The sequence below is a fragment of the Myotis myotis genome, unplaced genomic scaffold (genome assembly GCF_014108235.1).
Source record: "Myotis myotis isolate mMyoMyo1 unplaced genomic scaffold, mMyoMyo1.p scaffold_m19_p_2, whole genome shotgun sequence".
NCBI classification, from domain to species: domain Eukaryota; kingdom Metazoa; phylum Chordata; class Mammalia; order Chiroptera; family Vespertilionidae; genus Myotis; species Myotis myotis.
The window spans coordinates 38,576,580-38,604,327 of record NW_023416324.1 but is presented as its reverse complement, the minus strand read 5'-3'; the positions used below and the strand labels follow the sequence as shown (position 1 = coordinate 38,604,327).

Below are 27,748 nucleotides of genomic sequence, written 5' to 3'. Positions count from 1 at the left end.
GCCTCTGACGTTGAATCAACTCTTCAGGCCTCTCCTTCAAGAATGTTAGTAAGGAAGTAGGAAGCAATGATTTGAGCAGTAAGAGATATGGGCTCCTGATCTGAATCTATTTCTCACTTGCTATGTAAAGTGTCAGTATGTGGTACTGTGTGCCTCGGTTTCTAAATCTATAAAAATTATGCAGTTGATCTAGTTGACCTCACTAATAACAATTACCAAAGGTACTAAAGATTCTTTTACTGTGTCCTACATTTGGAAGAGCCAGGGCATGAGAATTAGACTGACTTGGGTTCAGATCCCAGATTCATTACCAACTGACCCTGAACAAGTCACTTACCTTCTCTGAGCATCCAGCCTAGCAACATAGAGCCAGTTCTCTTTTCTACTCCTTAAAAAGTTCATCTGAGTTTTGAGGCCTGCAGTTACCAACATGGTGATAGTGGTACTGGTACCTACCCTGTATTGAGTGCATATTATTGCCCAAACTCTTCACATTCTTTACCTCATTTAATCTCACAAGTTTGAGAGGTTATGTACTACTATGGACCCCATTTTAGACTTGGTTGGACTTCCAGTTCTACCATTTACCATGCATGGTAAATTTCTTGACATCTCTGAACCTCAGTTTTCTCATCTATAAAATGACAGCTATTTCAGCATGTTGTGAAGATCCGTGATAATACATGTAAAAGACTAGCACTTTGCCTTATTGCTGGCATGCAATCAATAATCATAGTTATCAACATCATCATCATTCTTGTAGCCAACTGTTGGGCTACTCCAGAAGGATTTATGACTGAGTGGGAATTGGATAGGGTGACCCCCTAATGTCATTGTTATTCTCCATCGTGTTCCGGGAGAGGCCATAGAGTGAAGTGGTCAGGCACAATGGGCACTTGAGAAACACACTGATCAAGTTTTAAACGCGGGCTCTGCCACTTTCTTAACGGGAGACCCAAGCAAAGGGGATGATGAGCTCTATCATGTACAGTTGGCTGTGAAAGTCAATAAGACAATTTATTTAAAGCATTAGCACAGTGCTGGTATATAGACATTACTTCACAAATAGTGACTGTCCTCGCCATTATCATCCTTCCTGTGGTGACTCTACTGGAAATAATGGTGCAAACATGAGGTTTGTCCCCACTGGCTCCCTGTTTTCTAGGTTGTTACCAAATAATGAAGACATTGTGTTGCAGGAAGGTTGGTGCGGACATTCCCTGAGGGACTTCTTCATGCCGTAGCCTGCGGTGGGTGTCATTAAGACGTAATTTCCTCTTTTAGCTCCTAGATAATGTTTCTTTCCAGAAATGCACATCTTTGTGTGATTTCGAGAGGAAGAAACATATTAATACTAGTAAAAAGAAACTAGAGTGTCTTTCACTTCACAGGATTTAATTATTTTAAGGAAATCATTCAATTCTGATTTAACCTATAAGTCATTCACTTGTGCTATATGCTATCTAAACTGCAATGTGTGAGAAAATGCAGTTTGGGTTATATGGTAGGTTGAATAATGGCCATGTAAAAAGGAAAGAAAGAAGAAAGAAAGAAAGAAAGAAAGAAAGAAAGAAAGAAAGAAAGAAAGAAAGAAAGAAAGAAAGAAAGAAAGAAATCTTAACCCTTGAACGTTGAGAATGTTACTTTATTTGAAAAAGGGGTATTTACAAACATTATTAAGGTTTTTGAGATGAGATTACTCTGGATAATCCAGGTAAGCCCTCAATGCCATCACAGTGTCCTTATAAGAGGAAGGCAGAGGGAGATGTCACACAGACACACAAAGGAGACACACAGAGGAGGAGGCAATTGATCACAGAGGCAGGGATTGGAGTGATGGAGCCACATGTCAAGGATTGTCAATAGCCACGAGGAGCTGAAAGAGGCAAGGAATAGATTCTCCCCTGAAGCCTCCAGAGGGAAGGGTAACCCTGCTGATACCTTAGTTTCAAACATCTGGTCTCCAGAATTGGGAGAGAATAAATTTCTGTTGTTTGAAGCAATTTGTTACAGATGACCCAGAGAACTACTACAGGATCTCAGAGAAAAATGAGCATTTGGGGGCCAGACTAGAATGAAAACTGTGGCAGCCTAGGGTTCTTTGGCATATGTCGGAGATGGGAGTGACAGAACAATGAAGTTCAGGGTTTGAAGTTGAATAAACTAGGCCCAAATAATGTTTCTACCACACTGTGGTTTTGAACAGCTCATCAAACATTCATGGGCACTTTCACATCTAACTAAAGAGTGGGTCTGGAGTAAGGAGGACCATCAGCCAACTCTGCAAAAGCTCCTGTAAGAAAAGGACAAGGCGCCTCGCTGGTGTGGTTCAGTGGTTGAGCATTGACTTATGAACTAGGGGTTCTGAACAAAGTCAGAAATTTAATATTCCTCCCTGCTGGAACAGTGTGGAGGAGCACTACCAGCATTCCCCTTCCTTTGATATACCACTGAGTTTACCCACCATTGTGGACCATTCAAAAACACTTAGACATGCATGATAGACACATATTGGTTCATTGGGCGTGTCTTCCTTTTCAACCTATGGAAGTGGAATCCTCAGGAGCCCCCTCTGTGACACGTTCTGGTTTGTCTCAGCTCACCAGGGTCATGGACAGCGAGGCATTTGTTCCTAAGCCATTCGTCCCTTCAGATGGTCCTTATTAGAAGGCAGTAGATTGGCCAGAACCCAGAGAGGCCATCATGGGTCAGTGTTCCCCTGTCCAAATAACCACTTTTCTGAGTATAAGCCATAGCATACACATATTTTGCAGCTTCACCCAATAATGCCTTACAAACAAAATCAGGAGAGGCAAAAAAAAGTCCTACCATCCACGTATCCATGGCTTCCAAGTACCTATTTCTAGACCCAATTTCTCCCCAGACCTTCAGATTTCTAAGCCTGGGTGCTTATCTTATTTGAATGCCTGTACACAACTCAAATACTAAATGCCCCCAAACTGGTCTCAGTTTCTTACCTTTCTGTCCTGGCATTGAATACATTCTGTCCACTCTGACCAGTCACTCAGCTGGCAGTTCACTGCTGTGAATGTCAAGCTCCCAGCCCCCCGACTCACTCTCCTAAAAGAAGAAAGATCCCAGCTTCAATTTAAAAATTGTATTATGATAATTCCAAAAAGCCTTTTAATATGAAGGCATGTTAATAATAGGAAAACAGATGCTGAATTTTTTTCTGTTTTATTGAGGTACAATTGACAAAAATTATATATATTTAGGTATGCTATAAAATATCCTCCTATATAATAAAGAGATAATATGCAAATTAACCCTCACACCCTCACAAGATAGCTGCCTATGACCAGGCCAGCAGGGGAGTTAGTGAGGGATGACCAAACGACTGGACAGTAGGCTGTGTGGGGTGACAGGCTGGTGGGGGGGGCCTGAGGGGCAACCAGGCCAGCGGGGGGGGGGGCAGTTGGGGGTGACCAGGATGGCAGAGGGGGCAGTTAGGGGCTACCAGGCCAGCAGGGGGTCAGTTAGGGGCAATTAGGCTGGCAAGGGTGCAGTTAGGGGCAACCAGGCAGGCAGGCAGGTGAGCAATTAGGAGCCAGTGGTCCAGGATTGTGAGAGGGATGTCTGACTGCCAGTTTTGGCCCGATTCCCGGGCCTAAACTGGCAGTCAGACATCCCCCGAGGGGCCCAGATTGGGGAGGGTGCAGGCTTGGCTGAGGGGACACACAACACCCCCCCCCCCACCCCTGTGCATGAATTTCATGCATGGGTAGGGTCCCTAGGCCTGGCTGGCCATCAAGGCCAATCTGTGGGGAGATTGACGGGGTGATCAGTGGGCTCCCACTGGCACCCACCTTGGCTGGCCTGGGGTCTGTGGGCTGGGAGCAGCTCCTGCATTGAGCATCTGCCCCCTGGTGATCAGTGTGCATCATAGCAATCACCTTTTTTTCTGATGTTCCGTCGATTTGCATCATAGGCTTTTATTATATAGGTTATATAAATAATTACCACAATTAAGCTAATTAACAAATCCATCACCTTACAATTACTTTTTTGGAGGGATGAGAGCACTTAATGCCTACTCTTTTAGCAAATTTCAAGTAAATATACAATACAGCATTAACTATTGTCTCTGCACTGTATATTACATCACCAGAACTTACTCATCCTAGAACCAAAAGTTTTTTGTCTTTGATCAATCTCTCCCCATGTTCCCCACCTCTTCTGTCCCTATAACCACTTACTATCATCTACTTTCTGGTTCTATGAACTCAACTTTTTTATTTATTTTTTTATCTTTTTATTTATTTATTTTTAATATATTTTTATTGATTTTAAAGAGGGAGGGAGAAATGGAAACATCTATGATGAGAGAGAATCATTGATTGACTGCCTCCTGCATGTCCCCTACTGGGGATCAAGCCTGCAACCCAGGCATGTGCCCTTGACTGGAATCGAACCTGGGACCCTTCAGTCCACAATCTGATGCTCTATCCACTGAGCCAAACTAGCTAGGGCTATACATGGTGCTTTTTAACAAAAGTTGTATGGCCTATTGCCCTTTCTCTTTCCCCCAATTTCTTTTATTGAAGTAAAATGCACAATATAAAAGTTACTATACTTTTAAGTGTGCAGTTCAGCAGCATTAAGTACATTCATGTTATTCTGCCACCATCATCACCATCCATCTCCAGCACTCTTCATCTCTCTGTATCAGTTTTAAGTTGCCAAGCTTAAACAAAGGAAATTTCCTTCCAGTCAGTCACACTTTTAAGAAATGAAAATGAAAATTTTATCATGCCCCTGTTCTTACAGGTATGATGTTAGAGGGTTTATATAAAATCTCTTTTCATTCTATATGAATCTTATTTTTACAGAGATGAGCACTGAAGAGAATTAATATTTTTGAAGAGTCTGAGTAGCAAAAAGCCAGTGGGTAAAAACATGGGGTCTTGGGTGAAGAGGCTAAGCCCCCCAACTGACTTTGAAAACTTGAACTTCACTGAGCTATAGCTCTCCCATCTGTAGAACTATGTTAACAATATTACTTAACAGGGTTATTGAAAGCACATTAAAATGCTTATAAAGTGTTTATTAAAGATTGGCTTTTATTATTACACACTAGAACATTACATGGATTTTCTCATGTAATCTCTATAATGATCCTAGGAAGTAAATATAATCAGCCCTATTTGCATTCATAAAAGAGAAACATGCAAATTGGTATCACTCCATTATGCCCACCAGCCAATCAGATGAGTTGGCAAATTAACCCAACAAAGATGGCAGTTAATTTGCATACGTAGGTACAGAGTGAAGACTGAAGGCTCTGGCCAGAGTGAAGACTGAAGACTGAAGACTGAAGAGGCTTGGCTTCTCTGCTGCAGCCGGACCAAAGGCCTGGGCCCTGGGTACCGGAGGAAAACTGGTGCCGGCAGCCAGAGGAAGGAAGGCCTATTGCGCGAATGTTCATGCAACGGGCTTCTAGTTTTACATATAAGAGAGTTGAGATCCTAAAAGCTAAGTAATCCTGAAGTCATAGCCCAGAGTGACAGAGGCAGAATTTGAACTAGTTGGCTTGATGGCAAAGCCCATCTCTTGCTCCTCATGATGTTTGTCTGGCTCCAAGCCTGAGCCTCTTTCCATAACATCACCACCACTGCTCCTATACCTTCAAAGCCTGGTCAGCCCACTGGGCAAAGTAGTCAGGTTGTCTGTTACCACCCACATTGCCACAACCTCTGAGAATCAGGTAGCCTCTGCTGTAATGAATGGAACAACTATCCCCCAAGTGTAGAATTAAAAAGTACTTCAAATCTCATGCTAATTATGCCAGAGTTGCTACCCATGAGGAAGGATGGAACCTAGGCTGCATCCCTAGACAAGGTAGTCAGGAAAGTGACTGTCTTTAACACTAGTTCTCAAACTTGGGTCCCAGGACCCTTTTATACTATAACGTGCTACTGAGAACTCCAAAGAGCTTTTGTGTAAGTGGACTAGAGCTATTGATATTCACAAAATTCAGAGTTGAAACTGAGAAAAGCTTAAAATATATATTTTTCTATTTAAAATTACAAAAATAAACCCATTACATGTTTCAATATATATAAAGTAAGTGTATTAAAAATACATTTCCAAGAATAATAATTAGTGAGAAAGTGTCATTGTTTTATATTTTTGGAAATATCTTTAATGTCTGGTTAGTAGAAAGCAGCTAGATTCTCATTTCTGCTGCTTCGTTCCATCTGTTGCTTTATGTGGCTTTGGTTGAATTCTATGAAAAAAACAAAAAAACAAAAAACCTCCTTGTACATTTATATAGTTGAGAAGTTATGCAGTTGAAGAGTGTTTTAATAGTCTCTTCAGATAACTGTGGCTGTTCTTTGATACTACACCAAAACTTGACAATGGGCAATTCCTTAAATGTTAGTTGCAATGTGGAACCTAAAAGCATATCAATGAATTTTTGGTACGTTGTTTCATTAAAATCCACTAGTCTATTTATACTTCCAATGGATCTGATACCCATACATGATTTTTGTAACATTAGGCATTGGAAATTTGAAAAATAATGGTTCACTGATTATTCATATTTTTAAAATATTAACACATTCTTATACAACATAAAAAGTCAAATTTATTAAGATTGCCAGTGATGTCTTCAAGCTCATCATAGTGGATATGTCTTTCCAAAATTTTGATTTTTGCTTGAAAGCTCAAATTTTGTCATTGGTAACAATAGTGTTATTTTTTTAAGTGATAAGCTCTCTGTTCGTTTTTGAGATAAAATCTGCCAAATATGTAAGCCTGAATAACTGCAGTTTGACAGTTATCCTGTTAAGTAAGAACAATGTTCCAGGGGAAAAGGTGGCTACTTTTACTTAAAACTCAAATGATTGCTTTTACAAAAGACAACCATCATACTTCAGTGCACAAAAATTCTTGGTGAATTCTTCCTATTTTGACACACAGAACATTTAAATAACACGTATTCAAAGATTGAGGCTTAATAAAATTAATAATTTTTATGTTTCAAAAAGGACTTTCTTGTCCTAGCTGATTTTGCTCAGTGGACAGAGTGTCAGCCCACAGATTGAGGGGGTCCCGGGTTCAATTCCAGTCAAGGGCATGTACCTAGATTGCAGGATCAATCCCCAGCCCTGGTCAGGCCACCTGCAGGAGGCAACCAATCAAGGTGTCTCTTTCACATCCATGTTTCTCTTTCTGTGTCTCTCCCCTCCCTTCCACTCTCTAAAAATCAATGGAAAAGTTATCCTCAGGTGAAGATTAACAAACAAACAAAAAGACAAAACTTTCTAAATAAAACCTAATTTCTTTCCTGTGAGTTTAGTGCCACTTCCTTGATTTGTATCAAGGCCACAGTAGTTTTACCTGCCATTACTTTTGCACCATCCATGCAAATATAAACACAGTGAAAGTGGCAAATGTCTTAATATTGTTGTGAAATTGTCTTGAACTCAGAGGACCACACACACCTCAACCCATCTTCGATAAGATCTTAGGGACTCCCTGGGCTCTATAAACCATACTTTGAAAGACACTGTGATCTTTAAAATGATGCTAGTATGCATATAACCCCACCCCTACTATCCCTTCAAAGAAACCTTCAGTGCTCAGCTCACAATATGCATCTCTATTCTAAAATTTCTTTCATGGCTCTGGGAGACCTCATCATCCCAATAAATGAGCCATCCAACATTCTGCCCCCTCAGTTGCATCTTTTCCTTGTCTCTGATGACCTTTTTTTCACTCCAGTATCTTCCATGGTCACATCCTGGATCTTCTCACTTTCTGAAACAGCTTCTCCTCCAAATCACTAATTCACAAGTCATCTGCAAATAGTTACTTGGGGGCTCCACAGTTTCTTCTCATCTCTCTTATATGCTCAAGGGTTCCCATTGCACTTTTGGATCTCATTGGGCCTCCGCTCTCTTCACTCCTAAGCTTTCTTTCTATTCATAGGACCCCCTCCTATTTTAATTTCCCTGTATAACTAGTTTTGAATTCATGATCTATAATTTTAAAATCTTAATTATATCCAAAATTCCTAGACCCCACAGTTCCCTTGACCACATCTACCTGTAGAAGCCAATCCTGAATAAATCCAGTTATCTGTCCCTTTACCTGGTGAGCTCCTAGATTTCTTTCAATCTCATCATAAACATTAGTTCCCTAGGGAGGCACTGTCACTACCCAGACTGTTTAGATACCTCCTTTCATATGATTTGGTCAAGCTCTGCACATCTTCTCCACACTTAATTATCAAACTTGTAATATTTGTATAATTTCTATCTTCTCCATCAGATTGTAAGCTGTATGAAGGCAAGTACTGTCTGTATGCTTGCTGCTGAAGTCCCAGCATCTATCATGATGCCATTCCCAAGCAAAGTGCTCAGTAAATATTTAGGAAAGGAAAAAATAAGGGAGGCAAGGAGGAATAAAAAGGGAGGGCGAGAGGAAGGAAGGAGGAAATGAAAGAATTGAAACAATTTATGGGAAATAGAGTGGCATTGTTTCAAGATTTATTTGAATCTAGTTTTCAGTTATAATCTAATTAAATGATTCTGGCATCTAGACATTCAAATGGATCAAGGTTTATTCTATCTGCCATTTTGCCAATCGATTATCCTAATAATAAAAGTTTGAAGCATGGGAACAGAGAGAAAGACAAGGGTTCTAGTTATCAAAAAGGTGGGAGAGAAGGTTTGAGAGCAGAAATGTCTCCAGCATTAGTTCTGCATCTCACTACAGAATTGTCAAGATAATGTCAATGTAAGCCTGCAGAGACTGCATTATGATGTCAGAATGGAAAGAAACAGTATTAATGGATGGAAGCAAAAGCCTAGTCAGAGCAGTGCTGTGTTGCTGTAGTTTTAAAAGCTTTGTGACATGATGTCTAGACAGCGGCACACACAGTAATGCTATCACTGAAGCAAGAGTACAAAAGGTACACAGGACCATTCATTAAATCATAACGGGGCTCCAACCTTCTAGCCATTAATAATGTGACCAGCATTTTCTTTTATCGTTCCAATGAATTTTTAAATGTAGCTTATTTTTGCTGATTATAAAAGTAATGCATTCTCATTAAAGAGAACATAGAAAAGATAATGAAAGGGAAAATTGCCCCAGTTCCTGCCAATATTAATATTTTTTTCATATTTCCTTTCACTCTTTATTTTCATAACATAGTTGAGGTCATACAGAGTATTGCATTTTATACCCTGCATTTCCACTTGATATTGCAGCAGAAATGTAAACTATTTATGATGGTTCCACTCCTCTAACATCAAACAATTAGATTATCGAGCACCCAGTTTTTCTGTGTCCTAAGTTATTTATTGAAGATATATCCTGCAGAATGGGATGGCTGAGTGGAAGGATAGAAGTGATTTTAAAGCTTATGACACATATGGCCCAATAGCTTTCCAAAAGAATTGTACCAATGTTTCAATTACTTAAGGAACCATTAATAAAGCTGTGGCCTAGTAAATCTTGGCAAATAGTTTAAAAGCATCTCCCAGCTACTAAAAATCAACTCAAGCAATAAGACATTTACTATAGAGCACTGGGATTTGGGAGTCTTTGTGCATGTACCTTGCTGTGCTATTCTACTCAAGTTGATTTAACTATCTGGCTTTTGGTTCTTTCCTCTGTAGAATCACACAGGTCAATATAGTGCTACTGCAGGGTTTCTCAGAGAATGCTGTGTAGAGAACTAGCTCCTGAGACATATGCCTGAGACGGAAGCAGAAAAGATACGTGGTCAAATACATTTAGATAGATTGCGTACAACAGACTATTTTCGGAGATTCAAAATGTCCAACAACATATTAAAGGCACCGAGAAGTTCTGCATTTTAATTTACGTAACCTAGCATTTACCCAATTTTTTGAACACGTGTCATTTTTTTCAGGTGACATCTGTAAGACTATGTAACACAGTTGAAGAAACACTGATATAACAGGAAGGGATGTGGAGTCCAACAAACATGAATTTAAATCCATTTACTTAATAAACTTCAATTTTCTTATTACTAAAAAGCCAGGATATGCCTAAAACACAAGTTAGTTTCTTATCTCTAGCCTCCTTCACCCCACATGTGTCAGCAAATCTCTCCATCTTTGTCAAAATGTATTGAAGACCACTCTTCATGGGGCCGTGGACTGGTGAGATGCTTGCCATCTGCCTTTTTAAATTAGGGTGGCATATTGGGCAAAGGGCAGAAAACCTGAAGATGAACCTACAGCTTGCAAGCCCAGTGCTTGACCCCAGATTGTGGCCACCTCAGCAATTTAGATCACAAAATAATAATTAGCTGCCAGTCCTAAACTAGAAGGGCAAAAGCCCTAACCCTGATTATTGCCAGGGATCTACCTAATAAGTTGTCTCAGCTTATATTCAAAGCTGATTGTCACTAATTATATAATCTTGAGCCAGTCCCATTCACTTACATGGCATTACGTCATGAAACAGAAGTATTTCACGTTTGATTGTGAAAGTGCTGAGTCTCCAGGGACCTCCCTGTTGGTGGGAAGTCTTCCGGGTTGGTCCGACTTGCTCTCTGTTAACCACTGTGCCCTTCTTGAAGGCTTTCCTCTCTTGGACTCCTCATACCATACTGTCTTTCTCCCTTCCTGCTTCAGGGGCCAGTTCTCTTTGACTTCTCCAAAAACTGGAATTCCTCATGGTGCAGTCTTGCCTCTCTTCTTTTCTCTTTCTGCTTTTCTCACTCCTGAGATCCATTTTCTGACCTTCACAAACCATCTCTATGAATGCCCCCTAAAGTAGATCTTCACCTTGGACCACTCCTCTGAAATCCTGTTTTGTTTATCCAACTGCCCATTTCATATCTCCATTACGTGTCTCTCTCACATGGAAAATGTAAAGGCTCCAAATATAAACTCTAAATTTTCTCCTTTTAACCAGCTTCTGTCTCGGTTTTACTTACATCAGTAAGTGGAGCCACCATAACACACCGTTGCTCAATCTAGTTACCAGCCATCGCCTTCATTCCTTCCTCCCCCCTAGCCCCCACAGCCAGTCCTTGAGAAATGTCTGTCAATATTACTTTCAGAATGTTATCATAAGTATCTTCCCTCCCACCTACCTGTATGCCCCCCCCCCCCCCGTCCTAATTTAAGGCACTGGTATCTCTCACCCATATCGCTGCTGTGGCCTCCAATGACACCTTTCACTTCACCTTTCTCCTATCCCTTCTTTGCACAGTCACAAGGATGTGGGTTTTTTTGTTTTGTTTTGTTTTGTTTGGGGGGGGGGGGTTTTTTTGATTTTTTTTTTTTTTTTTTTTACAGAGGAAGAGGGAGGGATAGCGAGTTAGAAACACTGATGAGAGAGAAACATCAATTAGCTGCCTCCTGCACACTCCCTACTGGGGATGTGGCCGCAACCAAGGTACATGCCCTTGACTGGAATCGAACCTGGGACCCTTCAGTCCACAGGCCAACACTCTACCCACTGAGCCAAACCAGTTAGGGGAAGGATGGTTTTTTAATTAGAAATCAAATAATACCCGTCTTTTATAAGACCATCCAGTATTGTTTTTTGTTTGTTTGTTTCTTTGTGTCTTTTTTTTTTACTACACATATACTATAACTCAAATTCCTCATCATGGTGCCCTAGGTCCTCTGTGAAACTTTTAGACATCCTCTCATGACACAATCCTCTCACGGCACAATCCCCTGCTCTGTGTTCCTCCCATCCTTTAGGTCCACCAACATGACTGGCCATTTCCCACGGTTGGGCCTTCATACATGTGGACCTCTCCATTCTCCCCTGCTCCTTACGTGGTTTCTCCTTGCCCTCCTTCATGTCCCAGCTTAAATGCCGCCCCTACAGAGAACCACTCCCCAACCAGCCTATCTTCAGATATCCTCTAACAAAGGGCCTATTCTTTCCGTCATGGTATTTATCATGCATTCTACTGAAATGTTTTGCATACATGTTTATTGCCTATCACTGCACTGTGAATTCCTTGAGGGTAGGGACATTATCTGTTTTGTTCATCACATGGTACCTAGTATACCTGAAATCATAATAATAAAAGGCTAATATGCAAATGGTCATCACACCTTCACGCTTAATGACTGATCAGCAGGAGGCAGGGCTTGACAAGGGACCTGAGGCTCGTGTCCCCTGTCAAGCCTGTGGGGCTTGATGGGGGTGGGGCCGGCCAGGTCTGGGTCTCGTGTGATTTCGAGGCACATGCGGGTGGGCAGGGACTTGATTCTGGGTCCCGCAGCATGCCCCAGACTCTGACAGGAGGGAGATTTTCATATCTCTTACTTTCCTCCCACATTTTACTCAGAAAAGTTAAGTAACTTGCCTGAAGTCACACAAATGCAAAATACTAGTGCCAGAATTTGAACCTATAGTTATTCACCACGTAGTTTCCTGTTTCCAAAGCCAGGGTCAGACCCACTGGCATTAGACACAGAGACCTTGTGCTTTCCTACTTCAGCACTTTTGTAAAGTATTTAATTGGCTCTCTTTTGCCTTGACTTCAAATTTGCCTCTTCACTGGTCTGTCTTATTTGATAAGTTCATCAAACATCAGGGTTCTTTGTTCATTTTCAAAAAGGATTACAATGATAAGCTTTTATAATTAAGAGTATCTCAGCAGAGATTTCCTTTTCCATAGTTCCCTCGCCTTTATCTTCTAATTATTAGAGATGAATTTTCTGATTTTGTTCAAAATCGTATTTGCTTTAAATACAAGTTGCAAATTAACTGCTTATAAAAAATATCTTCCTCCCTTCTGAACTGTTACTTAAAGAAAATCTCTCTTGCTCTAGCATTTAATAGGAGCAATGATTTAAAATTGAATCATCCAACAAGAATTTGAATAAAATAACTCTAATTACAATCTTTAATATTTGGGAGAATAGGAACAGCTTCAAAACTGTCCCAGAGGTGACATAGGAGCTGTTTAAGCACTACAAAATACTTAATGTGAAGATATTTAAAAAAATATGAGACCAGGTTAAAAATTTCAAGGAAATGGACTGAGCAAAAGGCAATGTACATATGAAAATATCATTTCCATTCATTATCCCACAGCAAAAGGTAAGCTTGTTTCTATTAAATGACCCAGCATCTCTACAGTGCCTCATCTTTCCTAAATGATGTTATATACATTATCTAATTTTATTCTCCCCCAAACACTATGAGACAGATATTCTTATGATTCACAAACAGATGAGTAGACGTTAACTGTCCAACATTACTCAAGAGAACTATTGTTTATTGAGTGAAGGCTATTGTATATCCAGGATCTTACTGCATGTTCATTAACTCTTATAGAAGAGGCATTATTATTCTCATCTTACAGGTAGGACAACTGAAGCTCAAATAAATGAAGTGATGTATTTCAGATTAGTCAGCTCTTCAGTATTGCAACTGTGATTTGCATACACACACACTCTTTTCATTTCCTCTAGTCCTTCACTGCACTAGGAATAGCAGGAAAAAAGGTCACATTCCAACCTAAAACAGCCTGCTACAAACATGAAAGTGTCTCATTTCCCCACTAGGTGAACCCTCTGTGCAAATTATGTAGAGAAATATGGCTGACTCACCGATGTGCCTTCTCCTGTATGGTTATCCCAGGCAGACAAGTCATCAAAGACAAGATGAAGAAAGCAACAGCAAACATCTCATCCAGAATCCACCAGCCTATATCACCTAGAAGGAATTAAGGGATCTAGTCAGGGAGTTGGAATAAAAAGATGTCTACAGGCCGGGACCCATAAGATCTAATGTTTGAAACTAACAGAACTCCCTTGATTCTCATTCAGATGTGGTTAATTAGTTACTAGGGTATTGATTAGCCAAACACCCTAAAAACCCAAACACCAAAGGCCACTGTCCTTCAGACCTTTATTTTGAAAAATAATACCTATAAGATATTTATTTAACCAATACCAGCATAGCAAACGGATTTTATTTTCAGAAAGAGGCATCAGTCAAATTAAGATACAGTTCCAGAATGCATGATCATTTTTAGTGGTTCTTGGAACTTGTAAGTTCAATTTGTTTTGTAAGACAGAAATGAGGCTAATACTGGTATATCAGCTCAGCCAAAAACAGCCAGCAAAACAGACAATGCTAACAGTTGCATGGAGGTTCTACAATGTATCGCCAGACATCTGGAGCCTGAGAAATGTTCCACTTTTTATCAATGGAACGTTTATCAATGAACGTTCCACTTTTTATCCAGACATTGGATGCTGTTAAGATCCAGCATATTGGTATCTTGAGGGGACAATATGCCTTCAGTTTATATCTCCAGAAGCATTCTCTAAAATTATAGGAATAGCTATACATGTCGACGGATGAGACCATACCTACACACACTCTCTGACTCTTCCAGTCATGATTGGCATTTCATAATGATTTTACTGCAGATGTGGTGGCATGAGGGGTGTTATATCTGGATACTGTTAGGGTAGCTCAGGATGGTAGTGGGGATGGAACTCACTTTTCCCACCAACTCCCCAGCCGTCTCCCTCCCTATCTCATCCACAATCCAAGTTCCTGAGATAGGTCCTCAGACACCCCCACCTCAGGTTTTCTTCCACCAGTTCTATTGCTTTTCTCATGTGGAGCAGACTGCTCCCTAGAACAGAGGTCTCAACTGGAATGATTCTGCCCCTCAGGGGACATTTGGCAGTGACTAGAAACATTTATGGTGTCACGACTTTGAAGGTTCTGCTACTGGCATCTAGTGGATAGAGACAGGGATGCTGCTAAACTTTCCATGATGCACAGAGGAGCCTCCACCACAAAGAATTATCTGCCTCAAAATGTCAGTAGTGCTGAGGTTGGGAAACGCTGCCTCACAAACAGTCTAGCCTTCTTTTCCTTGGCCGTTGGAGTTCTGGTGAATTAATTTTCTTCTTCTTACACACAGACTCTATTGCCTTCCTTTTTCACGCAGCTCCTTCTCAAGAGTTCCCTGCTGCCTTTCCCTTCACCCAAGACCTCAGCAGCCTCCAGGACTCCCCTTAACCTCTACTCATCTGTCTCATCCTTCACTCCTCAACATGGTCACTTAAATTCTATTACATTCCCTGTGTAATATCTTCCCTCCAAGCTTCTCTCCTTCATTCTCACAGCCTTTGATCCCTTTCAGAGCCTCAACTTTCTCTGAAACTATTGTAAGAGACTCCTAGTGGACTCTGTTTCTCCTTATTCCAAACCTCCCTGAATTGTTGCTGAATTCATACTCAAGAAATCTGCCTCTGACAATATCCTGCTCCTGCCCAGAAACCTTCAGTGGCTCCCCATTGTCTATAAAATTAGAAGTCCCAATTCCTCCATAAATGGGTCCAACACATTTGTGTAACCTTATGGATCACAGCCCTCTGATTATCCCTCACTTACACTCCAGGTTCCCTTACCTTCCTCACATTTTCTCACTGCTGTGACTACTCTTGCTGGACCCCCCACCAGAAATTCCTTTACCCATCATCTCTTACCCTTCCATCAGGTGTCTGCTCAAATAGCAGGTCTGTCATGGATCCTTGACTGATGGCTCCTTCTGGGAGGTGTCTCTTTGTTACCTTGAACCTTATAAACACATGATGAGCACTTCTCATTTTTGCCTCATATTGGGCTTTTCTAAGGAAGCAGGGTATATCTTGAGAATGAAAGTTTATTGAGGGTAAATTCTGTGTCTGGTTCTTCTTCATAAATACCCATCTCACTTAGTACTGAATCTTTAATAATAAATATGTATTGATTGAGTGAATTAGCAAATGAATCAATTAAAAATAGTTTACTATTTCATGATTTTTTCAGGTTTAGTTTCTTATCTAATCCTCAAAATAAACTTGTGAAATAAATATCATTATTATGAAGAGAATCTTGAGTCAGAGAGACAGTGACTAACATGGAAAATGGAAGCAAGATGTATAGAGTACCATCCCTGTACCTTCCCCATTACATGACTTAAAAAAAAATTAAGTCTAATCTTCACAGTAATCATGCAAGGCTTTCTGAGTGGTTAAGTAATTTGCCTGAGATCACACAGCTGGTGAGTCTCAGACTCATGGATTTATAATCTGTCCAACTTCAAAACATGAGATCATTTTTGGTCTGATCACACAACTACTACATTACTAAGTGGTGTATTAGGACTAAGGCTTTGGTCTTCTCCAAGTCCAGTTTCTGCCTGCTATGCCTTAACTCAGAGAACAATATCATTTCTAGGGAACAAAGAAAGCAAAATAAAGTGAATAGAGAGAGAATCATAGGATAGAATCAAAAGAGAGGAAGCTAAGTCAGATGGGATTAATCCATGCCTCTATGACTAAATGTACTATAAGATATTTATTTAACCAATACCAGCATAGCATTGGTTAAATGCTATGTCGTGTGTGTGTGTGTGTGTGTGTGTGTGTGTGTGTGTGTGTGTGTGTGTGTTTGGATGGGGGTGAGCAGTCATCTGCTTTGGGCTAGAATGTTCTAAGATGAATGGGAAATGCCAAAACATTTTTAGGTTTGCATATGTGGATTTCACCTTAATTGTAGCATTCTGTTATCAAAGATAGATAGTTATAAAATGCCATACAGAATAGACAGCAAGATGCCAATTCATTTTGAAAATGCATTGCTTGTCTCAGGGAAACGCTTTCCACTGTCTAAATCAGCCCATGAGTTATGGCCTCCAAGTGGAGCGTGTCCTGCATTGTCTCAGACTGCCACCGCTGGGACACCCAGGTCTGTGCTCTCTGAAAAGCTTTCAGTATTCTACACCTCATTCCCCCTGTGCTGGACCTGCCACTCGCCCAATGCAGATGGGAGATTAAAACTCTTTAAATCTAATGCAAAGGGAGGCAATTGGTTAGAACACAACTGTAGATCAGAAAATGCCACTAACCAATTCTTGTCTCCTTGCTTCAGTTTCTTTATCTGCAAAATGGATAAAACAATACCCATCAGGATAGAATCAAAGAGCTGATGACTAAATGAGAAATCTATCCTTAACTGGGAATTTTGGACAGTTCTTATTTATTTCAATTTCCTCTTCTGCTCCTCCTTCCTAATATCTACTCAGCTCTCATAAGCATGGGAGCTTTCACTTAATACAATGAAGGGGGGAAGCAGAAGAAAGAAGGGGCCTGGCAAAGAGAGTGATGGAGGAGGGTGGTATGTGAGAGGTCAATGTCCAGGTGACCTGGACTGATGTCAAGGCCTCTGGAGGGAGGATGGTACCTGCAGAAGCTGAGAGAATGGTTTCAGCGGTGGGGTCCAGGTTACAAAGTCTGCCCAGGTTACAGTACATTCCAGCACCTCAAGGGTTGAAAATTTTGGGAGCAACTCAATGTAGCAACTTCAGCTTGGCCATGGCCAATCTTATGATGGCCAGAAGTGAACAGGGCTTCTCTCAGTAGCTTAGTGATTGGTAGTCCACACGGATGACAAAGCAGTTTTGTGAGTGTGTGTGTGTGTGAGTGTGTGTGTATGTATTGTGCTGCTCCCTCACTGGAAAACCCTGCAAAACATTCAACACAACACCTGGCACCAAGTCTGCAGACAGTAGGTGAGCATCCCTGCCCGCTGCCTTGCCTTCCTCACCTCCTCTCTCCACGCTTTGCAAGACTGCATGTCTATGACAACTGTTTTCTCCCGAGTGCTTTCCTCAGTCCCAAGCCATGACCAACAGACATTCGTGGTGGGTGTTCCACTGAAAATGCAGTGGGGCTGGTTTAAGGAATTGGTCTCAACCCGAGGCTTTATGTGGGTGAGCTACTGCATGCCTACTGCATATCAAAGCTCTGAGTTTGCACTGAAGAGGTGAGATGAAGGAGGTCAGTGTCTGGCTCATTTCTACATTAGCGTAGAAATTAAAGACCTTCTCTCAAAGAAGGCATTGGGCACTGTGAGTGGCTCTGGGCAAATCTGGTGGTCCTTTGGGAAATACCTCTTGGAATTTGGCTGCAATAATTACCAGGGTTCATTTTCCACCTGAGGAAGTTCTCCAGGCATCATCAATTGATCAATAGTCTTCTCTGTGATGCCTTTACAGGCAGCATGGTGCAGGCACTGCTTTCTCTGTTCCCACAGTACCTCGGAAAGGCCACCGATTTGGTGGTTCATGCTCTATCCCACTGTGATGGCTGTGAACTCGCAGAAGACATGGCTGTGCTGGCCCAGAGTCTCCATGCCCCAGGTGTGTGAGAGTCAGCCCATGAAACCACAGCCCACTGACTTCATGGGCCCCACTGAGCATGCACACAGATGCTAAACACAGTACACACCCCACTAGAAGTAGGTAGGCTGGTATGATCACATGTGCAGGCAGCTTTAACCAGTGTCCATGGGAACCTCCTTCCTCCACAGCATTCTCTCCTCCATTCACCACCAGTGTCCTACTGAGAGCCCTGGACCCTGCTGTTCCCCCACTCCACTGGGAACTTCATGTGTCCCTTTTACTCTAACAAATCTGGACTGAGATCCCGGCACCACCATTAACCAACTATACAACTTTGGACAAGTGATTGCACCACTCTGCCTTAATTGCCCCTCCTGCATAATGGGTTTGATGGTAATTTCATACATATATTTCACATACACATAGACACATGCATGCCTAATGACTCATACATGTTTGTTGAATGTACATGAATTAACAGGCATTTGCAGGCCTGATGATGATGGATACTATCTCTCTTTGTTATATCGGGCTTTAAGTCTCTCCTGCCCTCTCTGTTCCAGAAACACCCTCTGGGGCTGAGCAGGTGGAGGCTCGCTCACAACTGGGGCTCATGGTGCCATTTGAGGAGTCAATAGGGGGGTCAGGGTCACTGAGAGACTGACACAGTAGACCTACGTGTGTGCCATTTCTCTGTGTGTTTTGGGCATCTTTATGCTATCAGGCCCTAGGCATTTACTGCATCAGTGAGGCTTCTGAAAGATATTGTGGCCTTCAGTCCTCAAACCCACAGTGATCCCACAGACTGATCAATCAAAATATAATCTCGGGGAGGCTGACCAAACCCATTTTGTTCACCATTATGTCACAAAGTTGCTGCATGCTGTAACCAATTAGTTATAATATTCATTCTATCAGGGGTTGGGTTAGGGGCTGTAGTGGGCACTAAACACTCAGAGATGAGAACACAGCCCCTGCCATCATGGTGCCATGCCTTGGTGGAGTGCCATGGGTATCTGCAGGGGCCCACACTGGGAGCATCCGGGATTTGGGCTTTGAAGGAGGCAGGTGGGCAGATAGAAGTTTCTTTAGTCATAGAGAGAAAGAAAAGACATTCCAGGTAGAGAAAACAGCGTGAACAAAATCATGAAGAACCAAAGAGACATGGCCAGTTTGGGGATCAACCAGCTCTCTGGTGGGAAGGACAGCAGGACAGGCAAAGGCCACAGCAAAGGCTTTTTGTTGCCAGGACTAAGATTTCGATTCCATCTCTAAGGATGTGGAGGGGCTACTGAAGGTGAAGCAGCAGAGCCCCTGGTCAGACTTACACGTTGCAGTCTGGGGGACCATGGAAGATTGACCAGGGAAGGCTGAGGCTGGAGGCAGAGAAACCAGCTTCGAGACTGACTCTCAGGGATTGAAACTCTATGCACCTGACACACCAGGGGAAATGCTTGGGGACAAGGGGGTATGGTGGGAACTCAGAAGCTCTAGAGTCAGACCTCTAGATTCACATGCTGAACTCTACAGGATTGTACTGCACGGCCTTGGGACAGTTCCTGGACTTCTCTGGACCTCAGTGTCCACACCTGACAGCTGGCGCATCCTCCACTGCCTCCTCCAGTCTGAAACCTTGTCCTTCTGTAATCCAGATCTAAGGCATCCCTTTAGCACAACAGGACTAGGAAGCAAATATGGATATATATTTCCAACTGTTCAAGTCTCTCCCAATACTTTTATTCAGGACTTGTACTCCCACGAAACACTCTGGGCTGTCAGTCTGTAATTAGACTGTCTTTGCTCTCACAAAGCCAGGCTGTGCGGAGGGGGAGACAGAGCCCGATTAGCCTACTGTAAACAAATTTGGTCAGGCTCCTCTCGCCAGTCTCAGTTCCAGCTGAGTGGATTTCAGCCGCTCCTGGCAGAATGCTAATGCCTCCTACACACACAGTTGCAAGAAAATAATCCTGTGTGCCTCCCTTTCTTGAGAATGCTGTGGGTTTCACGTTTCTCTCTCTGTGACAGAGCATGGCCCATGGGGATGGGGGCGGGGACAGGGGGTGTGGGGGTGCAGCAGGGAGGTCTCACAAAGAAACTAGAAAGAGCCTAAGGCAGGACATAGAGCTCCCACAGGGTGTCAAGGCAAGTTCAGCCACTCATTTTCTTTGTAACCTTGCAAAAGTCCCTTCAACTCCCTGAGCCTCAGGTAGCTCAACTGTAAAATGAGGCTGAGAACACCTACCTCGCAGGCTGGCTGGAAAGAGTAATTGAGATAATGTACCTAAGAGCCTTTGGCAAAGCTCTGTGGACGAGGGGACAGCGTCAAGGATCACAGCCTCAGCTTCCCTGTGCAAAGGGTCAGGGAGTCGGGCAGGTATAGACACGCAGGAGAGCTAGGCTCAAAACTCCTGTCAGCATCAGAGTCTTAGGAAACGGGAGGCGGACGGCCCTGATGCCCTGACCAGCCCTCCCATTGAAATTGCCCTGAAATCGGATGGAGGCTTTCCATGTGTGGGGTAGAAGGAGGAACTCTAACACTTATGAGCACTTGTACTCTGCTTGTCATCTTCACAATCGCTGTAGATGAGAATTCTTCTTTTATCTTCTTTTAAACCCTTATTTTTAATTATAGATGAGAATTCTAATACCCAGTCCAGAGATGAGGAAACTGAGATCAGAAGAGGGAGAGAGGATTTCAGGCCAAGTTATTCTGGCTTTAAAGTCTGCCTAAGCTCCCTGCCTTTGGAATCACAAACACATTGAAGTCATATTCAGATGGGACACAGATATATAGTAGGTTATGAAGAAATGGTATAGTTGGGGAGCTCTACTCATCTTTTCATCGGGCATCAAGGAGGGTGAGTCCCTGTCATAAACTGTACGCATCATAAAGGCAGGGCTATGCAAGCTGCAATGTCCCTGGTGCCCAAAACACTACCTCTAAATATTTATCAAATGAATGAATGAGCCCTATGAGGCTCACAGTCATCCCCATTAGCTTTTCTGACTAATCCCAAATAGTAGGAAAGGGAAAGAAAGTTCTTCATGTAAAGTATCCAAGGAATTTACACACATTTGTTGTACCAAATATTTCCATTTCTATTGCTGTGTAGCAAACTATCCCAATGTTTAGTGGCTAAAGACAACTTTGATTTCTTATTTCTTGGGATTTTGTAAAAGGTCATGCATAGGCTGCATTCAGCCAAGGGCTCAACTGGGGCTGGAACGTGAATGATGGCCTCTCACCCTTCAGGGTTCCTCTCCACACGGCCTCTCATCATGCAGGAGTCTAACCTAGGCCATGTCCCAGCCCAGCCACTGACTTCCAAGAGAGAATGCTTCTGTTTAGGTCACACTCACTAATGACCCGTTGGCAAAGCAAGTTTCATGACCAAGCCCAGGACCAGTGTGGGAGGGGACTACACAAGGGTGGGTGTCAGTATCAGGATGGGTGGTTCATTGCGGGCAATTGGCCACATCAGTCATCAGAAACAGCACATAAATGAATTTATCTATATAAAGCAGTTAGAAATGTGCCTGGCACTTAGTTTGTACTACTTAAGTATTAGTAGTAGCTAATTATTAGCTATGTATAACATATTATTATCATTATTATTAAGTTGTTCACTGCAATTGCCTTTATTTTGTTGAGTATGAAATAAGAACTCCCACACTAGGGAAGCCCTGGTGTAGCCTTCAAGCTTTGCATATATTCACCCTCTCCATTACTAAAACCACACAATTGCATTTGAGTAGGTGAGTCATCAACAAAATACGACATTGAATTTTCTTTCTCCTGTTCAACTACTCATTTTTTGGTCATTTCCCTAAACCTGGATATGCTTTTTTGTTCATTCCTAAAAGTGATGTTGGAACCTAAAGAAGGATTACTCATTTGTATAAGAATCCATCTGCTCATATCTTTCCCTTTTCCAGGGATTCTCTGGAAGATGCACATGGGACCCCGCTTCTGGCAGAAGAGCTGCCGAGGGAATCTGTTGGTAACTTCTGAGAAAGTCTTTCTGCCCTGATGACATGAACAAGGTATGCAAAGAGAACCCTCATTTCCCTTCCTGCCTTTGGACTTAGTTGAATGAGGGCATAATGCTTAGAGAGGCCTTTTATACCTCTGTTATCGCCATGAGAAGGATATGCCCTGGGTCGCTCTCCAGTCCTGGAGAGGAGATACATGGGACAGAACAGCTCAGCTGCCTGCACACCCTTGGGTATATTGAAGCTCATATCCTTCAAGGTCTGTGTATATTTGCTTTCTGTATTACTGAAATCACACAATTGCATTTGAGTAGCTGAGTCCCCAACAATATGACATTGAATTTTTCTTTCTACTCTTCTACTACTCATTTTATTTTATTTTATTTTTTGGTCATTTCCCTAAACTCTCTTGAATGAGAGTTGCTCAGCCAGATCTAAACTCAGGCTAGCTGCCATGCCTGAAGCAGAGGTGCTTAGCTCATCACAGGTCTGTGAGGGGAAAATGTGGTTTAAACCAGAGTTTTGACATAATTGCTATGCACCATATGTAACAACAGCTAAACACTACAGCATTTTATTCGCCTGTCCGCTATTGTGTTACGGAATCTGTGGTCTTGGCCTAGGGCCATGCTGATATGATAGGAACATGGTAATAAAGTTCTTGCAAGAGGTGCCCTTGACATTCAAGAACTTAGATGCCTGCTTCTCTCCTGGTTTTGGAAGGCAGGAGACTTGCTGGAATAGCCCATGCAAGGAGGTTACGTAGGGACCCAAGAGGAGTATGGTTGGGACAAGGAAGTTAAAACACTGGATTGATCTTTCCTAATTGCTGAATGCAAACAGAAAACTGCATTTACCAATAAGATGTGAGAAAGGGGATTTGAACAGAGCTTAGCTAAAGACAGTGACTGGAAAATAAGTACAATCATCTATGCTTTATACCCCTAGTCCCAAAGGTTTAATAATTCTGCTCAACTTAGTATTTCTCTCTGCCTAAAAAAATTGCAAAATGGAAAATTCACTGTGCGCTCCTTCACCTGGACCATTGATCAAGTATGGGCAGTGGTCTCAGTATGGCTCCCTTTCCCTTTCACATTGTTTTTCTTTCCTTGCTTTGTGCCAATCTATTGCTTATCTGCCTGGCTTTTGCAGGAGAAATCTTTCAAATGGTATTTGAATGTGTGTGTATGTGTGTGTGTGTGTGTGTGTGTGTGTGTATAATTTAAACCTTGTCTTCAAGCCTATAAAAATTTTCAAGGAATATTAGAAGTTTAGTCACGTGATCAACACTTTTATTGCTAAAATTAAAATTACTGATGGCAGCAACAAGAGCAACTAACATTTTCTGAGAACGTTGTACAAGCCTAGGTCTGTGGAAGAGTTCTGTAGGCAATTCATCCAATCCTCATACCAGTTGATTAGGTGAATATTATTATGCCACGTTCTTCCAATGATAATAAAGCAACATCTGTCTGGCACTGCTTCTGCATCGGGCATTGAATGAGCTTTTTGCATTCATTGCCTTGGTGCCTTCTCACAGCAGCTCTGTCAGCCGGAATGATCATGTCCCCACTAATCAGATGAAATATCAGAGGATTCAGTGGGTGATGGAGCTTTCTCATCATCACTCAGTCACGAAGAGACAGTGCCAGGATTTGAACCCTGGTCTGCCTGATTCTAAACCCATACTCATTATGCTTCATTGTTGTCTCCCAGAAGCAGAAACCATGCTGTCACCCCTGGTAGCTGACCTGTTGGCCCCAGTCCAGATTTCTGCTCATCCATTCCAGAAATCTTCTCTGAACCAAAAAGCTGGATTACCCCATGTGCCTGTGATCCCATGTAGATGAAATCTGGTGACTTCAGGGCAAAGGCAAGCGTAAAAGGAAAGGAAAAGTTTAATGACTTTGGACTGATGTCCAACCAGCAGCTCCCTTTCCTAGCTCTGCCTCAGAGACCAAAGGGTCGCCAGCCTCAGGGAGAGGGGACCCCACCCTGCTGATGCTGGGCCTTGACCAAGCATTAAGAAAAGAAACAAACACACACATTATCCTATCTAATAAAAGAGAAACATGGTAATTGGTGTACAACCGCTACCCTTCCCATTGGCTAATCAGGGCAATATGCAAATTAACTGCCAGCCAAGATGGCGGCCGGCAGCCAGGCAGCTTGAAACTAACATGAGGCTTGCTTGCTTCAGTGACGGAGGACTCCAACGTTCCTCGCCTGCCGCTGCAGGCCTCTGAGCTGCAACTCTAAGCAACTATGTAACAAATATAGAAGCTAAACAAAACCCCAGAAACCTGCTTTAGTCCGCCGGGCTTCAGCCAGCAGGATCGCAACATTGTAAGCAAAGGCCAGAAACCTACTTTCAGCAGCGGAGGCCTAAGAGCTGGAGCCAAGCCTCAAAGCTAAAGCTGGCCCAGAATAAAATAATAAAAAAAATAAAAAAGGAGCGGTTGGGAGCTTCAGTCACCCCCAGCCTGAAAAAAGCCCTCATCTCCTCACCCAGGCTGGCCAGGCACCCCAGTGGGGACCCCCACCCTGAAGGATGTGTGACCAGCTGCAAACAGCCATCATTCCCTCACCCAGGCTGGCTGGGCACCCCAGTGGGGATCCCCACCCTGATCCAGGACACCCTTCAGGGCAAACCAGCCAGCCCCACCTGTGCACCAGGCCTCTATCCTATATAGTAAAAGGGTAATATGCCTCCCAGCACCGGGATCAGTGTGACAGGGGGCAGCACCCAAACCCCCTGATCACCCTGCAGCTCTGTGTGTGACAGGGGGCAGGGCCACAACCTCCCTATCCGCCCTGCTCTCTTCATGACAGGGGAAGGTGCCCCAACCGCCTGATCAGCCCTGCTCTGTGCCTGATAGTGGGGAGTTCCCCAAGCCCCTGATCGCCCTGCGGCTCTGTGTGTGACAGGGTGCAGTGCCCCAACCCCCTGATCAGCCCTGCTCTGTGTGTGACAGGGTGCAGCGCCCCAACCCCCCCACCCCACGGGCCCTGCTCTGTATGTGACAGGGTAGAGCCATAACCTCCCCATTGGCCCTGCCCTGAGTGTGACAGTGGCGGCGCCCCAACCCCCTGATTGGCCCTGCTCTGTGCGTGACAGGGTACGGACCTCCAACCCCCCTGATGGGCCCTGCTCTGTGAGTGACAGGGGGTGGCACCACAACCTCCCCATCGACCCTGCCTTGAGTGTGACAGGGGACGGTGCCCCAACCCTCCAATCGGCCCTACCCTGAGCGTGACTGAGGGTGGCATCACAACCTCCCGATCGCCCCGCTCTGTGCATGACAGGGGGCGGCGCCCCAACTCCCCAATCAGCCCTGCGCTGAGCTCGACCAGGGGCTGCACCTAGGGATTGGGCCTGCCCTCTGCCACCTGGGAGCAGGCCTAAGCCAGCAGGTCGTTATCTCCCAAGGGGTCCCAGACTGCGAGAGGGCACAGGCTGGGCTGAGGGACCCCCCCTCCCCCCTGAGTGCACAAATTTTTGTGCACCAGGCCTCTAGTCCTATATAATAAAAGCCTAATACGCTAAGTGTCTGGTCATCTGGTGACGGATCGACTGTTCAACCAATCAAAGCATAATATGCTAATGATATGCTAATGCCACTCAACCGCTCGCTATGACATGCACTGACCAGAAGGGGGCAGACACTCCAACCAGTAGGTTAGCTTGCTGCTGGGGTGTCCGGCAGATCGGGACTAAGTGAGATGGTGGGACAGGGCCCTCTCTTGGTCCCTCCCCAGCTGGCCAACCTTCTGCAGTCCCTTCCTGGCCCTGATCCTGTACCAGTGGGGTCCCTCAGCCTGGCCTGAACCCTCTTGCAATCCAGGACCCCTCAGGGGATGTCAGAGAGCCGGTTTCAGGAGGGCGCCAGACGCAGGGCTTATGGCTGGTGAGCGCTGCTCCAGCAGCGTGAACCTCTCCCAATCAGACTGAATGGGCACGAACCTGCGGCAGGCACAGTGAGGCCAGAATGAGCGGGAGCAGCAGGTAGGAGCTGCAGGGGGTGTTGGACTGCGGGTTTCAACCTGATCCTCACAGGCCAACAAGAGGGACCCCACCCGTGCATGAATTCATGCACTGGGCCTCTAGTTCTTTCATAAAACTTTACAGTTTACAAGTCCCTTTCATATACTTTGAGTCTTGCATCAACTTGGTGAAATAAATATCAAATACCAATTTATTTGCAGATCTCAGATGTCAAATTCAACTCTCCTTTATTAAAGACCTGGTATATGCCTGTTTCCAGCACAATACCTCATTTAAATCTCACATCAGCTCCCTGGAGTAGAGATTGTGATTCCCAGTTTGAAGAAAAGGGAATTGAGATTCTGAATATTAAAGTGGCTATTGCCCAGACAGTGTTGCTCAGTGGTTGACCATTGACCTATGAACCAGGAGGTCCCAGTTCAATTCCCAGTCAGGGCATTTGCCCAGATTGCAGGCTTGATCCCCAGTAGGGGAGGTGCAAAGGCAGCAGAATAATATATTTAAAAACAAAATAAAATAAGAAATAAAGTGACCTATTCATTACTATCCATAAAACCAGTGGTAGAGCCTAGAGTCGCAGCCAGATCATCTGTCATCACACTGGTGCTCAGTCCATGGCACTAGGCTTCTACAAGACATCTCCCGCCAGACTGACACCACAGCCTGCCCTCTGCTGGACGTTGCTGCTCTGATGATTTGGGGTGGTCTCATCATCATATATGAAAGTAGATGATTTGTCTTGTTAGTTGACAGGACTTCTGATCAAGAAGCGGTATCTGAGGTGCTGTATCCAAGGAGCCTCATGGATACCTGGACCTGCTTAGATGACAAGATCCTAAACCTCCAGCCTGAATCTATCACCATCATGGGATGAGATTTGGTGGGGAGGGGGAGTATTGGAAGGTTCTAAGAATAGTTAGCATGTGGAATAGATGTAACTAATTTGTAGCCAGAGGGCAGACATGGCCATTTTAAAACATGATCCTACAACTTGCTACCTCTTTCAACCACTGGGGGAGGGGGAGATGGGATCTATGTCCCTGGACCTTGAATCTGGACTCTGGCTGATAGAATATGACACAACTGGTGCTATGCAGTTTCAGGCCCAGGACTTCATGAATGGACAGCTTTCACTTCCTGTCTGTTGGGCCATCTGCTTTTTACACATAAACACCCTACTATGAGGAAACCCAAGTCCATTGTGGAGAGACCCTCTTTAAGAAAACAAGAGAACTTATCAAAGAAAGTTAATATTTATTGGCCACCATGATGTGCTAGGTGCTCATGTAAACCATTTCATTTCATCTTTTCATTCTTCTGTGAGATGAGTATAGTAGAAACTGAAGATCAGAGAGGTTGAGTAAGTTGTCAAAAGTCTCACTGGTACTGCCTCACAGAGGCAGGGTTCAGGCTCTGTCTCTCTTGTCCCATGCTTGTCCCATTACCCCAGGCTGCTGCTTAGCAAAGGCGTCTGCTCCTTGACTGCTTGGGGAGGGCAGCAGGGATCTTTTTAACACAACAGCCTGGTGATGAAAGCCAGCATCTTCTGAGCTCCATGATACTGCATGTCTTTAGAG

At 43.5% G+C, this 27,748-nt stretch overlaps 1 protein-coding gene across 1 annotated transcript in view; it reads right to left on the bottom strand.

The window, feature by feature from the left end:
• C8A (complement C8 alpha chain) overlaps window positions 1-13,781 on the bottom strand; it is a 59,984-nt gene extending 46,203 nt beyond the window's left edge. The window contains exons 1-2 of the mRNA XM_036352329.1: window positions 13,593-13,781; window positions 2,979-3,081 (exon numbers count right to left, since the gene is read on the bottom strand). Coding sequence (XP_036208222.1) covers window positions 2,979-3,081; window positions 13,593-13,669 — 180 coding nt within the window. The 5' untranslated portion in view covers window positions 13,670-13,781. The remainder of the gene's footprint in view (window positions 1-2,978; window positions 3,082-13,592) is intronic.
• Window positions 13,782-27,748: the final 13,967 nt, after the last annotated feature.